At 37.6% G+C, this 14,934-nt stretch overlaps 1 protein-coding gene across 1 annotated transcript in view; it reads right to left on the bottom strand.

Moving 5' to 3' along the window:
• The window catches only part of SORCS3 (sortilin related VPS10 domain containing receptor 3), a 525,782-nt gene that overhangs the window by 90,101 nt on the left and 420,747 nt on the right, over positions 1-14,934 (bottom strand). The window contains exons 10-13 of the mRNA XM_088132244.1: positions 10,629-10,775; positions 9,836-9,938; positions 3,804-3,880; positions 3,608-3,699 (exon numbers count right to left, since the gene is read on the bottom strand). Of these exons, the coding sequence (XP_087988370.1) occupies positions 3,608-3,699; positions 3,804-3,880; positions 9,836-9,938; positions 10,629-10,775 (419 nt within the window). The remainder of the gene's footprint in view (positions 1-3,607; positions 3,700-3,803; positions 3,881-9,835; positions 9,939-10,628; positions 10,776-14,934) is intronic.

The raw sequence follows: 14,934 nt of genomic DNA, 5'->3' as shown, positions 1-14,934 counted from the left end.
TAGCAACACAGTGCCTGAGGATATCTACACATCTGTAACACCTTTGAATGGCATATGTGGACAATCAGTCAATCAATGGCTGAATTCATGTTGGTTTCTCATATGAGATCTATGCAAATAATACCAAAATCTCATGAGATTTGGGCAGAAACAATGCACATTATTTTTTATGTTCCTAGATATGATCATAAATGTGAAATCTGTGAGATGCAGAAATCTCATAGATTTAACCATATTGTGATATGACTTATATATTGTTCTCACTTCATTGTGAAAGATTCTACGATCGTGACCAGCAACTAAAAAGAAAAATCAGAACTGTGATCCAATAACACAACTGATTTAATAAGCTGGAAAAATATTTCCAGTGAATGAAGGATGCTTTTGAGACCATCTTTATGAAATATGATCTGCACCTCATGAACTAACCTATACTCTGAAACTTAATCTTTTGCCCTTCAAAAATGTCCTTTGTGCAACTCTTTGCTTCAAATTCATTTTAAAATAAATATCTTGAGGAAAATGGGCATTGTAAATGTGCTTTGAAAGAAACTATTTTTAAAATCACATGATTTAAATGCAAAGTTCTTTATAGCAGATCTTATTTTAAAAATGGTCCTTTAATACCGAAATAAACAGTAGTGAATGAATATGTGCAAAAGCACCATAGATGGGCATTTCTTGCATCCATGTACTGAATTCAATATTAATAAACAAGCCATCATCTACTTGTTTAGGAGTACTAATATTGGAACTTTTGGGGACATCAAGCCCCTGCCCAGGGCAGGTACTCCAATTAAAGCCGCTTTGACAGATGGCTATGTTGTTCTGTTTGAACATGCCCAACAAAGGGGGCCCACCACCTTTATGGGTAATTAATCTCACTTGTATTGCTCCGTTACGAAGCTTTTTCCTAACATTCAGTCTGCCTTCCTGTAAATTATCCATTATTCCATGCTGTTCTCTCCAGGACAATGGAAAACAAGTGCTGACCTTCTTTGGTATGCCTTTTGATTTTTTGCAGATGAAATGATGCAGACTACATTTCATCTGTATCTCACTGTTCACCAAGTTAAATAAAACTTTAACTTGTCAGCCACAGACGTCTAACCATCCCCCCATTCATCAATGCAGAAGATGTGAAAAAACTCAAGCAGTATGTAGCAATAATCCAATCCAATCTAATCCAATTCTATTTAGCCTTGGAAAGGTTACCAGATAATCCCATTTGAAATCTAAAGAGGCCTAATGAGGGAGAGGTATGTTAAATAAACAGCCAAACTCAATGAGTTCTCCTCATTCCCACATCCCAGCCACGTGCAGCTGTACATGGATGATAAAACATGCTCTGCTTTTTCAGAGCCTTGCAGGTAAGAAGAAAATGTTGACCTTTATATATTGTTTTGACCATAATTATGTTCTATCCCCTTTTTCAGAAAAAGGCTTTTCAGAAAAATGAGATTGACAGAGATAATTTAGATGTATATATAATGTAGCAAAACTTAAGTTTGGTTTGAACAATTATCTGTGTCATTAATATTCAGTTGTTTTGAGATCATTGTGTCATGAATCCTTCATGACAGCCCTTAATGGGAACATTCATGGGAAGTGTGCATTTCCTTTTAAGCTTAATTGAATGGCTGATGAGAAATTAGGTCAGTTCTTTTAGATACTGAAATACAGAGTCTTAAACAGAAACATCTAGACTGACAATACAGTCTAGTGCTTTATTGGCTGATTTTTAGCACTGATGTGCTGTTTGTCTGAAACTAAGGTTTTGGAACAGCACAAAATGCTATGTCACTAAAAAAAAATACAAGATATGAATAAAACGCTTACAGGGAATGAATCAGTAAATATGGCTAGATCAAAATAAAGGTGAAAAACAAAAGTGAGAGAATCTCCTCACTTTTTCCTATAAGGAATCATTTAAATGGAGAATCCTTTTATGGCTAGACAAACTGCTTCTCAACCCTTTTCATACATGCTGTCTCATCAAGATTATTTTAATTCACACGTACAGCGTTGAGAATACCAACTCTTGAAAGCTGCCCCATTGACCCCATAATCCTGTTCATTAAAAGCTTCAGGAGCTGCAAAATCAACCCATTAGAAAAAGCATAACATCAGGCATATCTTAGAAGCAGCAGTGCTAACTGCAAGTATGGATGGGGATTCCATTTCACCAGCATAGCACAGAGAATCCTACCCCATCAGTAAACCAAAGAGAAATAGCCTAGTTAGATATATGCATGGATCCATGGCTGACTTGTGTGGTTTCTTCTGATGACATTTGTTCATTGCATAATCAATGGAGACTGCAGTCCTGGGCCTGAATATTAGCTCCAGAAATGCAGTATGACTTATTTCTGTTTTGATTTGTTTTTCTTTGTTATTGACTTTTTAAAAGTTGTGCTGGGAATCTTTTAAAAGACAGGGTATAAGTCAAGTAAATAAAAAGACAAATACACAGGCAGGATTGTACTATGCAGAGTTGGATAAGAATATGTTCTTTGCATTTGGCTTTAGTTGATTTAATATGCAGGTGGATTCCTGTGCTGCTCACTGTTTTCAACATTCCCTTGGTTCAGAAAGGTTGGATATAAAAATGTTGATATATAATAGATGAAATAATAAGATAGCCTTAAGCAAGTCATCATCATTTTTCCCTCCCACAAGTTTTCCTGTCTTACTATCGGATGCTGGCATTTAAATAAAATGTCTATGAGGATGCGGAATGAAGGATAGATTTCCTGAGCAAAATCATCACAACCCTGTCATAGTCATAGAAATATGGTGCATGTGTGTGTGTGTGTGTGTGCTTTGTACAGATTATTCCATGTATCATAAAAAAAAAAGGTGGCTATGAAATCAAATGGGTTGGCAACTGGGTTTTTTCTTGAGGTCAACTCATTTATGGAATACTGCTTCCCTCAATGGCACTAACTCTAAGGCTACTCTGGCACTGTGTAGAAAGATACTTATTTGCCAGACATTCCAGTATATTCTATTTTTTTTATTATTATTATTTTTATGATTTTATCTGCTGCTGTGGTTCTGGTGTGCATTTGAAAATGGGGTTTCTTGCCATCTTGCTTTCTGGAGCTTTATAATCTGTTCCAGGTGTTTTTGTCAGCCCTTTGAGGTAGACCAGACTAGTTATGAATACTAATGCTACTTTTATTATAGGGTTATAGTAACAGAATCTTGCAAGTCTGAATATGCATCCCCCCTCCCTGGCTTTATCTACAAGAGAATTAGGGAGGGTGAAGTCTAAGATTTTTCTCAAATTACCTTTCTGCTTTGGACTCAGATTTCATTTATCTGACCACTGTGGCTCTTCCTCCTGTTTCTCAAGGTTATTCCTACAGCCCATTATAGTTTTCTAGTTAATTTGTTATTCTAAGCTCTTTGTAACCTCTGAAAAATGTTCAACAAAAGAATCCATGCAAAATAAAAATGGGTGCCCCTGCAAAACTGACCTCAGAATTATATTGTCCAAACCCTACTATCAGCAGCAAAGAACCATGTAGTGATCACTTTTGGATCGGCCAGCAGGAGGATCCTTGCTCAGCAAGCAGCATGATAAAAGTGAAAAGAAACTCACCACAATTGTCGAATAGGCATTGATGTGTGTTTCATGGCCACAAGTGCTCCACCCCAGTCAAGGAACCATACATTGTATTCTTCCTCAAAGATCTGCAAATATGAAAGGTACAGCATGAACCATGCATTCCTCCCAAGAAACGTGAAATAAATATGTTAGAGAAAAACCTGTCCAGCGAGCTTTATGCAAGAATTACCTGTCTCCAGGAATTTCCACCATCTGAAGAAACAAACATGCCAACCTCAGTATATGACAATTCTCCACCCACATTGCCTGAAATATAAGGAGATATATACAAATAAGCTCCTGTGTGGCTTAATAATGGCATATCCCCCTCCCCCCAAAAAAGAGTAAGTATAGAAATAAAGACATAAAAATGTAGAACTACGTAATTGAAAGACTTGGTCCTATAGATCTATGTTCGCACTGAATAATTACAGGGTTTATTTGCAACAGGGCTGCACCAGTCTTAAAAGGACCATGTTAATTGGTTAATTTTTGGAACAAAGCACTCCTTCAAACTTCTACTTAGTGGTTTTGCTTCTACTAAGCAGAGCAACTGTGCCACTTCATTTGGACCTCACTCATTTGCACACTACTACTCCATCCAAGGATAAAGGATAGACTATCCCCAGATCTAGGTGGCCCTAACATTCACAGACTTTCATTCTTGGTAAGATTGAATCAAAGACAGTTCATCCCTATCCAAACTTACACAGTCACCAGGCACTGTGACAGAAGATCTCAACGGCCTCCCCTGGGGTTGAAACATATAACTGGATATCATCAGTGTATTGATGATACCAAACCCAAAAATGATGAATGACCTCACCCAGCAGTTTCATGTAGATGCTGCATAGGAGAGGAAAAAGAGTCAAACCCTGTGGCACCCCACAAAGGAAGGGTCTAGGGAGCAAACTCTCCCTGCAACCAACACCAAAATTGCCTCAAAGGAAGGAAGAGAGCCACCATAAAATGGTGACCTCTACTCTCAACCCCCAGATCCAGCCCTGAACGATATGTGGTCAATGCTATCAAAAGCTGCTGAGAGATCAAGGAGCACAAGGGTAGAAGGACCACCTCCATCCCAGCTGTACTACAGGTCATCTAAAAGCATGACCAAGTTTGTGTCTGACATGGTCCAAAACCTGCCTGAAACAAGTCTAGATAATCCGCTTCCTCTGTATTTTTAAACACTCTCATAAAATAAGAAGAAACAAACAGAACCAATGAAATCACATGCAATTCAATCGAAGCATACCAGATTGGGGAAGGCAGGCATAAGCCTTTGGTCAATTTATCTAAAAGACATTTCTACAGCAATCTGACTTTAAAGTTCTTTAAACATGCTTCTCCAGTTTGGTGCCAATTTGGTACCTATGTCTACAATAGCCTGGGATTGAGAAGTATTGACATCTGGAGGACATCAGGTTGGGAAAAGCTACTTTGAGGTGTATTAACTCAAGCCACACTTATTATTTCCTAAATTACATCTTTGATAGTGAAGTTAACTTTGGAAGATGTTACTTCAGCGTAAGAAAAGATGGCTGAATGAAAACTAGTTTCTTCTGTTTTGTTTTATCTTAAAAATAAAAGGAAGAGAAAGTCAATCCTGGACTTTTGTCACTTCAGTGCAGGCAAATAAATACACACTAATGAAAATGTTAATTGAGTTTCTGACATTTAATGTTGGAAAATGAAGAATGAAAGCCCAGATGCAGCTTGACACATTCCTACCAGTGAGAAGAGGGTGCAGCTTGCCAACTTGCAAAGATACTTAACATTGCTAAAAATAAAACCTGAAACTTAAGGGTTATGATTAATACAAAAAAATCATATGACAAGTTCTTGGTAGAAACTATTAAATTACAGAATTTAACAATTTAATTGTTTTAATGAATAAAATTCAAGAATTGTTACTCTGCATAAAATTTCAACAGAGACTATTATAGCTATTTCAAATAAGCTGATGAGGCTTCTGTATATACCAGGAATCCCCAAGGAAATCTGCCTGTACACATTGCCTAGTCCTATGTGTCCCAACCTCAAGCTCTGCCACTGCTACAGATATTTACAATAGAAATCCAGGGATTTATTCTATATCTGGCTCTCTCTCTTTAAATTTACCAGCCTCTTAAGAATGGGGGATTCTATGGTTTCCTTAGGGACCATGTATTTGGGATGTTCTTTACCTTTAGGATGGTGACACATAGATATGCACCCACACCCCCAACCCTGAACACAAAAACTCCGGCTCACTTCTAACTTCTCTTATGAACTCCATTCTTAAATCTATGGCCTTTTTTAGAGGTCATTATAGTTCAGTAAGCAGTTTGTTCATTGTGAGTCTGAATCTTCGGTATATCTCCATGATACATGTTCTTATTTAGAGAGAAAATTGCAGCTTTACTAATAGTTTGATTCCTAGTAAAAACAGTTCTGTTCAGCTTCTTCATTCTGGAGTTCATTACCAATCTAGTGATTGCTTTATAAAAATCACTAACCCCTTCCCTCTGCAATTCTTGAATAAAAAAGATACTCTTATACTTTATAAATTATGCGAAGAGAAGCTCATCTATGGTGCATACTATGTATTTTATTTCAATAACTGTCTAAAACCATCTGAAATGTCTGTTAAGTTGGTTCTGTTGATAATTTGATGGCATTTTCAGATGTATGGTCCCTTCCCCAACCCCGCAAGAAAACCACATTTTGCACATAGCATGCACAAAACCACAATTTTGTGCTGAAAACCAGCACACCTGCTTCTACATATGGCAGCCAAAGACTTCTTAATGTTGACTTCTGCCTACCATCTTCATAATCAAAGGGGAGTTTTCTTGATTGGAAAGGAGAACACAACAATTGGATGTGTGTAAGGAGAAGATCTGCGGTCTCCTTCAAGGTTTGATCCACGTATGGTTCTAAATCAAATTACAAGGTCTTGCGTGTGTGTGTGTGTGTGTGTGTGTGTGTGTGTGTTTTCCTGTGTATTTGCATAACTGAAAGGATTACATTTCAATATCCACCCAATCTAAATCAATTCTAGCTTCTTACTATATGTCAAATCCAACAAGTTTGTATAGAGAACTTGACAAGTTCTCTATATCTTTGTCTTTGTCTTTCCTATATGGGTTGATGGTATCTTTGTCTTTCCTATATGGGTTGATGGTATAAGGGAGAAATGAACTATAGACAGTCCTAGCTGTATATTTATAGGGCAGGCCTCCTCATCTAGAAAATAAGTATATTATATTAGAAATCCAATCTGGTGATACTAATTGGTCTGACAGAACTATCAACTTATCAATTCATTGACATTTCTTAGACTGAGCTATGTGCATTAGACTACCACCTTATTGCCTACCAATCTAGTCAAAGAGATCTGTCTATGCTTTAGGTCTGAGCATGTGATAGGCAATATACAAATTCGTTATGGGCATGAATATAATTGAATAATAGCTGAGGCTCCTATAAGCAGCAATATGCCAGCTGGCTGACATTTTGGGGAAAATACAGAAAACTTTCCAAGTTATAAACACAAGTTATCTGTAGTGACAACCGTTCAACAAGTTTTTAGTAACCTTGGACAGCTCCTGCTGAACTAAGCATGCTGGGAACCCTGCATCAAGCTGGATGACGATGGCCATCCTGATGAGACAACCTACTGTGAGCAGGCAAATGCAGACATACAGGTGCTGTGATGGCTGTCAGATTAATTACCAGAGCCTGGGCACTGCTGGCATTTAACATTATCACAGGCTGTCATTAGAATCCTGTGATCAGTTAAAGATAGGTTTCACGGACAAGTACGGAGAACATCAAATACAGGGCAACAAAGCATTCTCAAGTTCTTTTTAACAGGGGAAAAAGCAGAACAATTATGAATAATAGCTCTTAAATTCCTGTCACATGTACAGCTACTGGTAATTCCTTGGCAGCATCTCTGTGAAGTTTTATTGCAAGGGAGTGGCCCAAGAGTACACACAGCTGCTGCCAGTCACTCCAGGGCAGCCTTCTATGCAAGAAACATTTCCCAACCATAACAATGCCAGTAGAGAGCTTAAATGGAGCATTGCTTAAGAGTAGGGATGCAATAATCCACAGCAATCCTTTTTTAGATTCAGCAGGATAAACAGTAACATGGCAGTGCTTCCAAGAAACTGTGCCATTGAATAACAGTCTGAGGGAGATATTTCCTTTCCACGTTCTGTAACTTCCCAGGCCTCAAGAGAAATCATGACAGGCTAGATAGTAACCAAATATCTGTGGTACTCTAAAAATGTATCCTTTCAGTATATATAATATTTGCACAAACACCTAGTTGTTTTCAATGCTTTATGATTATCCCTGGTCATACCCATCTCTTTTCCAGGATTTACCTCCATGTTTTAATATGGAACTGCTGTTTTAATATGAAGGCACTGCAAGCCAATAGTCCAAAGTGGCAGTAAAATAGTGTGTAGGAGTGGATAGAAGGGTCACTCTTAGGTACAGCAGCATGGATCGATGCTATTTCACAGGTAATTGCCCCTGACATGAGGAGCAGCACAGTGATGGCATGTAGTGGCCTCAAACAGAACAAAAATAAATAGAGATGGCAAGGCAGAGGGATAGAGAAAGACTGGAGCGAACTAAAGGCTCAAGCCATTCAGATCCTAACAGAATGAGCTGGGTGTTTCCATGATCACCAGTGCAATTATATAGGAACCATACTGTTTTATTTCTTCCAAATCTGAGTTTTATTTTCTCTCTCCATTTGAGGGGATCTAGGATAACCCAAATCCACAAAAAATAATTGGGGAAAATCCTGGAGCTCAGCAGAGCTTGATTTTAACTCTTGGCTGCGACCAAGTGATGGAGATGCATCACTCTTTCCAACCTCAGCCATAGTTTAGACCCATAACTCTCTGAATAAATAATTTTATTTATTGTTATTCATTTTATTCATTTATTTATTTATACATATAAATAACCTAACCTATTTATGCATTAACTTACGAACCAGTCACAATTATGCTGAACTTGGCAGATATCATATTTGGATAGATATAGTTGCTTTGCTCCTGCCCTACATCACAATATGTTTGAATTATATTCTTATATATTACTCCCTTTGGAAAGGGAAACATTTCCAAACAGGTATTGTGAACATCTTCATATAAAATATGCATGAAATATGTATGTGAAGCATCCATTTAAAAGACATACAAAAGGAGAGGGATTAAATGCTATAACAGTTCTATTTTCAACACAGACATACAGTGTATGTTTAGTTTAAAACATGTGTGTTCCTTGATTAAATTCCAGGAATATGAACAGCAAAAAACTAATAAAACCCTAAAATATACAATAAAACCATAACAATAAGCAGCAGTTAAAAAATACAACAGTTTAAGGGCTTTTCAGATTGAAATGCTCAGAACAAAATGTCATAACATGGGACCAAAAATAATATGATACAGGTACCAAGAACATCTCTATAGGCTGGGCATTCCATACTTGGGGTGAAAATCTGACCACATTTCTCTTTGTTGTTGCAAAGTACACTTATGGTAAAGAAAACATTTTGAGAAGAGCCTCAGCAGAATTCAAATTATGGGTAGGCTGGGGAAAGGATCTCCTGGTATTCAGGCCCCTACCTCAAGGCTTTGGAGAAAATGCTGATAGTGAGTGTGAGTGTGTGTGCATGTGTATGTATGAATGAATAGGCAGGTAATGTAGCTATTTTAAGATGTGTGTAAATCCACAAACCCATCTGAACCAATTAAATTCTTGGTGGCTTTAGTCATGAAATGAATATAGCTTTTGAAAATCAATCTGTTATTTTATTGCAGTCTTTTATGGAATGCTGCTATGCCTATGAGCCAGTTTGGATTAGTGGTTAAGGCATCAGGCTAGGAAGTGGGTGACTGTGAATTCTAGTCCCAACTTAGGCATGAAGCCAACTAGGTGACCTTAGGCCAGTCATTCTCTTCTAGGAAGGAGGGACTGGCAAACCACTTTCAAAATCTTGCCAAGAAAACTGCAGGGACTTGTCCAGGCAGTTGCCAGGAGTCAAAAAAACTGACTTGAAGGCACCCAATGAATGAATGAATGAATGAATGAATGCTATGCCTATAGCTGTGCTTCCCCGGAAATGTTCAAATGCAGATAACATTGTCTGTGAGCTGTGTTTGGAAAACAGACATACATTTGAAAAGAGCAGGAACAATTCCATTTATTTACCTGTGGCAACCAGAAGTCCAGGAACTGTCTCTTTGCTTGAAATGCTGCCTGAAGTGTAAGGGTTTTCAGGGACTTGCAAATGTAAGTGCAAGGAACAGAAAGGCTGAAAGAATTGAGAAATCATATACATAGTCATTGATAAATGCACCCTGAGTGTATAGACTAATCTATCCTCTTGATATTATAGTTCACTTTTTCATTGTTCACAAATAGCATGTGGTGAGCCTGACCTATGTCACTGGCACCAACTACCACCAACAATTAATTTCCAAACATATATTAATATTGCTTGTTCATGTGGGTTAACACATGAAGGTAATACATGAAAGAGATTGTGGTTTCTGTACAACTATAGAAATGTCCTTCTCTAGAAACTTGCTGGACACCCACCATTTTTCAAGAGCTTTCTTTCCATTCCCATTTCTTGCAATGGCAAATAGCAGTTCAGATCATATGGTATAATTGGTTTGTCTGACTTTATGAAATAAAATTACTAAATCACTTCACCTTCTAAAGTTGGAAGAGTAAAACAATATAATTAAATAGTAATGTTTCCAAGCCCTCTTTCTGTAGAAAGCAATGACATTTAAGATAAATTCACAGCCTGCTATTTAATGTTCATAATGATCCCATGAAGTATATTTTTTGGGGAGGATGGAACTATTAAGTGATAAATTAACAATACAGGGCTGGATTTCAAGAAAGCATTCCATTGGCATCAATAAGTTCCTTTTATATTTGGGCTTGGGAAACTGATGCACAAATTAAAGCTTGGAAATTTTCCATCACTGACCAGCAGACAGTGAATGGGGTCCCCTCTCAAATCAGAATCTGGAGCCTGTAGCAAACGCCAATCTCTTCCTTTGTTGTAGGTGATGAACGTTTTTATTTGGTCTTCTACTTTCTTGTTAGCCAGCAATATGCCTTTGATCCCTGCTACCTAGGAAAAATGATAGAGATGAAAAACCATATTGCATGATTAGGCAACAACAAGACACAGTTAAGTAACGCATAAACACTTAATTAGAAGTCAAAAGAGTTGCTTAAAGCAAATGTATTCAGCACCAGCAACTAAAAAAACTATTTTCTGTTTCCTTAGAGCCATTTTCCTGAAAAAGAATGTCCCTTGGACATTCCATGTTGGACAATCAGTGATATCAGAGGAATTCAAAACTTTGGGAAATTAAACAAAACCTTTGTGACTATGTCTATTAAGAGGTGCTATTATGAACATGTATAATGCATCTATTCTTTAAGGCATGGTTTTTCATCCCATTGTTGGCATCCAGAGTGTCAGTCTAATCATCTGGCAGAAATGACAAATGTCTGTACTCTAGCAGGAACACTTTCAGGTCATCTGGAAATCATGTGTAAATTATTCTTAATAAAATTAGACTGGAATATCAATTGATTCAGTTTTTCTTGGCATGATTTCTAATGGAAAACCATTCCATTCAAGCAAGCTGCTAAATAAAATTAAGTACTTTACATAATATATACTCTGGAGTCAATTAATAAGAAGAACTCTACTGGGTTACTTCAAAGCTCCATCTAGTCCAGAATTAGCCAGAGTGAGGACCCAACCCTTCATGAAAGTTTTGGTGTGAAAAGTACTGTCCACGAAACCTCAGGCATTCCTGCCCAATTCACCAACAATTTATCATAATGATCAAGAGTCAGTGGGAATGCATTGCTGGTTTTAAGAAGCAGAAAATGTGTGATCTGTTTATCATGAACTAGCTGATTAGAGAAGAATTGGCTTACCACTGTTAACTGCAGTAGAAAACAAGCAATCTTCATCAGATTTAAAAGGATGGAAGATACTTTTCCCTTCTCAATGAATCTGCTGAAAATTACTGGTTTTCTGCAGTGAGAAGTTATATAAGCAGGGTTGCTAGGAGTGGGAATATTTCATTGTGTTTCCCCAAGAAACAGTATTCAAGATTGCTGAGAGAGAGAATAAGGGAGGGAAAGAGATTAATGCATGTATTATGTCTCTGTGTGTCTGAAGAGGCACATATGTACATCAGTGTGTGGGTGTACAGCTGCCAGTCCTTGATCTAGCAGCTGGGGAAGATAGCCATTTGTTTTTAGTGATGGCCAAAATCAACTGAAAAGCTAATTACATAGCATGAAAGCAACTCACTGTTTAATTTGGGCATTTTAGGCAGTAGAAGACTGGGATGATTCAAATCAGTAGCAGGCTAAACAAGCCAGTATTACACAAGGTTTCATATGCTCCCATGTCATCTTTCTGTTCAGAAGAAGAGTGATACACTTAAATAATGCATTCTTCAGGATTCTTCAAGTAAATATAAATATGAACTGAAGAATGGGATGCAAAGTACCAGAAATGGAAGAACTTTAAAAATATTGCAATAGAGGTTGGAGACCCAGATATTTTATGAATTGGAACTGTGAGAATTACCAAGGGATGTTGCTATTTCTCCCAATAATACATTTTTTTAAAAAATATATAAATTAAAGGCAACATATAAAGATGAGACATATATAAAGTCATTATCCTTGTAGATAGGAGGCTGACATACTCATACCTGAAACATTTATGAAACTTCCACAAAACTGCAAAAAAGATGCAAAAATATCCTGACACTTAAGAAAAAAATGTAATTGATATTTGAGACACTTCTGATCAGCTGCTTGTTGTTGAGTTGCAGAGTAGTGGCAGCAAGTGTGACTTGGTTGATAGTGGTGGTTACTTCACTTGGATGCTTGGAGGTATGGCAGTTGTGACCAGAATATGCCTGACCTTGGAGTCCAAATGCAAGGACAACTGGGTGCCACAAAGTAGAAAGCAGCAGAAGTGGGATCAGGCCAATGGCATAGCTGGATGCTGATCTGAGAGGAAGCCATTTTGTCCGGATCATGCAATGTAATCAGGACTGCAACAATGTGAATATTTAGCTATTTTCCTTCATAGCTGACAGTAGATTTTAAGCTGCATCCATCTATGCTACCAGATGAACTTAGGCCTGTGGGAACTACAGTCTGTAGTTGGTGCTTCAAAAGATTTTGAGACCTCCTGGATTCAGAGATTTCCCATCTATTCCAGTCCTGAATAGGGTTGCATTTTCTCAAACAGACCCAGTACAATCCAAGGGGCCTCTTAGATTCATGACTGGTGCTCAAAGAGCAGGTTGGAATCATGGCTTGGTGGATCTTTGCACAAATCCATGTTGTCTGCCAACTGTACCCTCTCTTGGATCAGGAGGCCCTTCTCATGGTCACTCACACCTTGGTTTGATCACTTCTCTTCTGGACTTCTGCAATGTGTTTTATTTGGGGCTGCCCTTGCAGGCTACCCAGAAGCTGTAGCTGGTCCAAAATGTAGTAGAGGAGTAGATATGGACATACCTTGGTACACCCATATAACATCTCTACTTTACGGGCTGCACTGGTTACCAGTGGGCTTCTGGGTACAGTTCAAGGTGCTGATTATTATCTTTAAAGTCCCTCATGGCATTGGATCATGTTGTGTTTGGGACTGACCATCTCCTATCAGTTCTGCCCATCCAATAAGATCCAACAGGGTTGGCATGCTCTGGGTCACGTCTCTTAATCCCATCTTGTGGTTGTGTCTTCTCTGTTGCTGTGCCTCTCCTATGGAATAGCATTCCTTCTGAGATATGGATGGTCCTGACTCTGCTTGCTTTTCATAAGCCTTAAAGAGCTGACTTTCCCTCCAAGCACTAGAGCAGGAGGATTCATGAAAATTGGTGGGGGGGGGGTTGGTATTTTTAAATTATAGCTTATATTTTCTGATATAAATGATACTGAGTCATTTTGAAGGGGCTGCTATATAAATCAAATAAATAAATAACCAAATGTTTACTATTTATTTGATTTATATAGCTGAAAATAAATTACTAAATAGGTTTTTTTTTCCTTTTGCATCCTGCTGAGATATTTAAAGCACCTGAATTTTGAAGGGGAAAAAAAAGATAGGCTGTTCTTCCCACTGTGTGAAAAACAAACAAACATAGCTTTCTCAAGTCAAATTTTACAGCTCCAAGTCTATACAACCTTTTCATTCTAAAATTTCTAAATCAGTGCCCACTAGTTTTATAAGTGATAAATTATCATAATAATGATAATAATAGTAATAAATGGAATTAATTGTGTGGATATTACCAGAGAAACCAGTGTGACTTGCCGTGTCAGTTTCCACATTTATAAGAGTTTCTCAGCACTCTGATAAATCTCAGATTCTATAAACATTCAGTTTCCTGGAATCTTTGAAATGTTTTAGGGTTAACTAAGCTACCGTACCTTAGCCTGAAGTTCTGCAGGTATATTGGATGTTGAGTTCTCAGAATTCCCAGCCAGCATGGTGACCATTAATGTATTGCTAGAAGTTCTGGGAATATTATATATTCTAAAGAATATTAAAGACGGAAGACCACTGATGTGCCCACTTTTAGGTTCCCCCCTTCCATAAACTTGCCCCAGTTTAGCTCATTCTAAGAGAATAAAATATAATTTATTCCACAAATCACCTCACTGAATTACTTTTCATATTGGAAGAAAAATAAGAAAACATCTCAGAACAAGGTTGGGGGGGGGGGGGGGTTTAGAAAATGAATGTAATCTCAAGTACAGCAAATGTTTCTTATAAAGGCTTCTGTCTTTGCCCAACTATAGATAGAGACCTATTTTGGAAATTCACCAGGGAAGTGAGTGCAAAATATCCTATCAAAAACCAAATTGCTTTTTAAGAGCGCATAAGAGAACTTTAATCTCATCTCCAGAGGAATTCCTTTTTGGCAGCAGAACTCTTAAAACCTTTGCTTCTGCATCATAGGAATTTCATAGTCCCATTTTATTCTTCTTTATTTACAGACATTGCTGGCTTATGCCATAACTCTAATTCTGAAATGTGCTCCTGATAAAAAGGAAGGGATATTTATTACAACAACTCCAGCCCTTGTAAATCTTGATTAAATCCCAATCTCCCCTCCATTCTTGTGTGTGTGTGAAAAGATTTATTTATTTACAATATTATGTACCACTCTTCAAAATCAGAACAGCACCTGCAACTAGAGCTTAATTCCTTAGCCCACACTTTGACAGTATGACCA

The sequence above is a fragment of the Python bivittatus genome, unplaced genomic scaffold (assembly GCF_059951505.1).
Source record: "Python bivittatus isolate LINGU-HERP-01145 unplaced genomic scaffold, Pbiv_v1 ctg000980_np1212, whole genome shotgun sequence".
NCBI classification, from domain to species: Eukaryota; Metazoa; Chordata; class Lepidosauria; order Squamata; family Pythonidae; genus Python; species Python bivittatus.
Note: the sequence above shows the minus strand (reverse complement) of the source record. Positions and strands in the feature narration are given on the sequence as shown.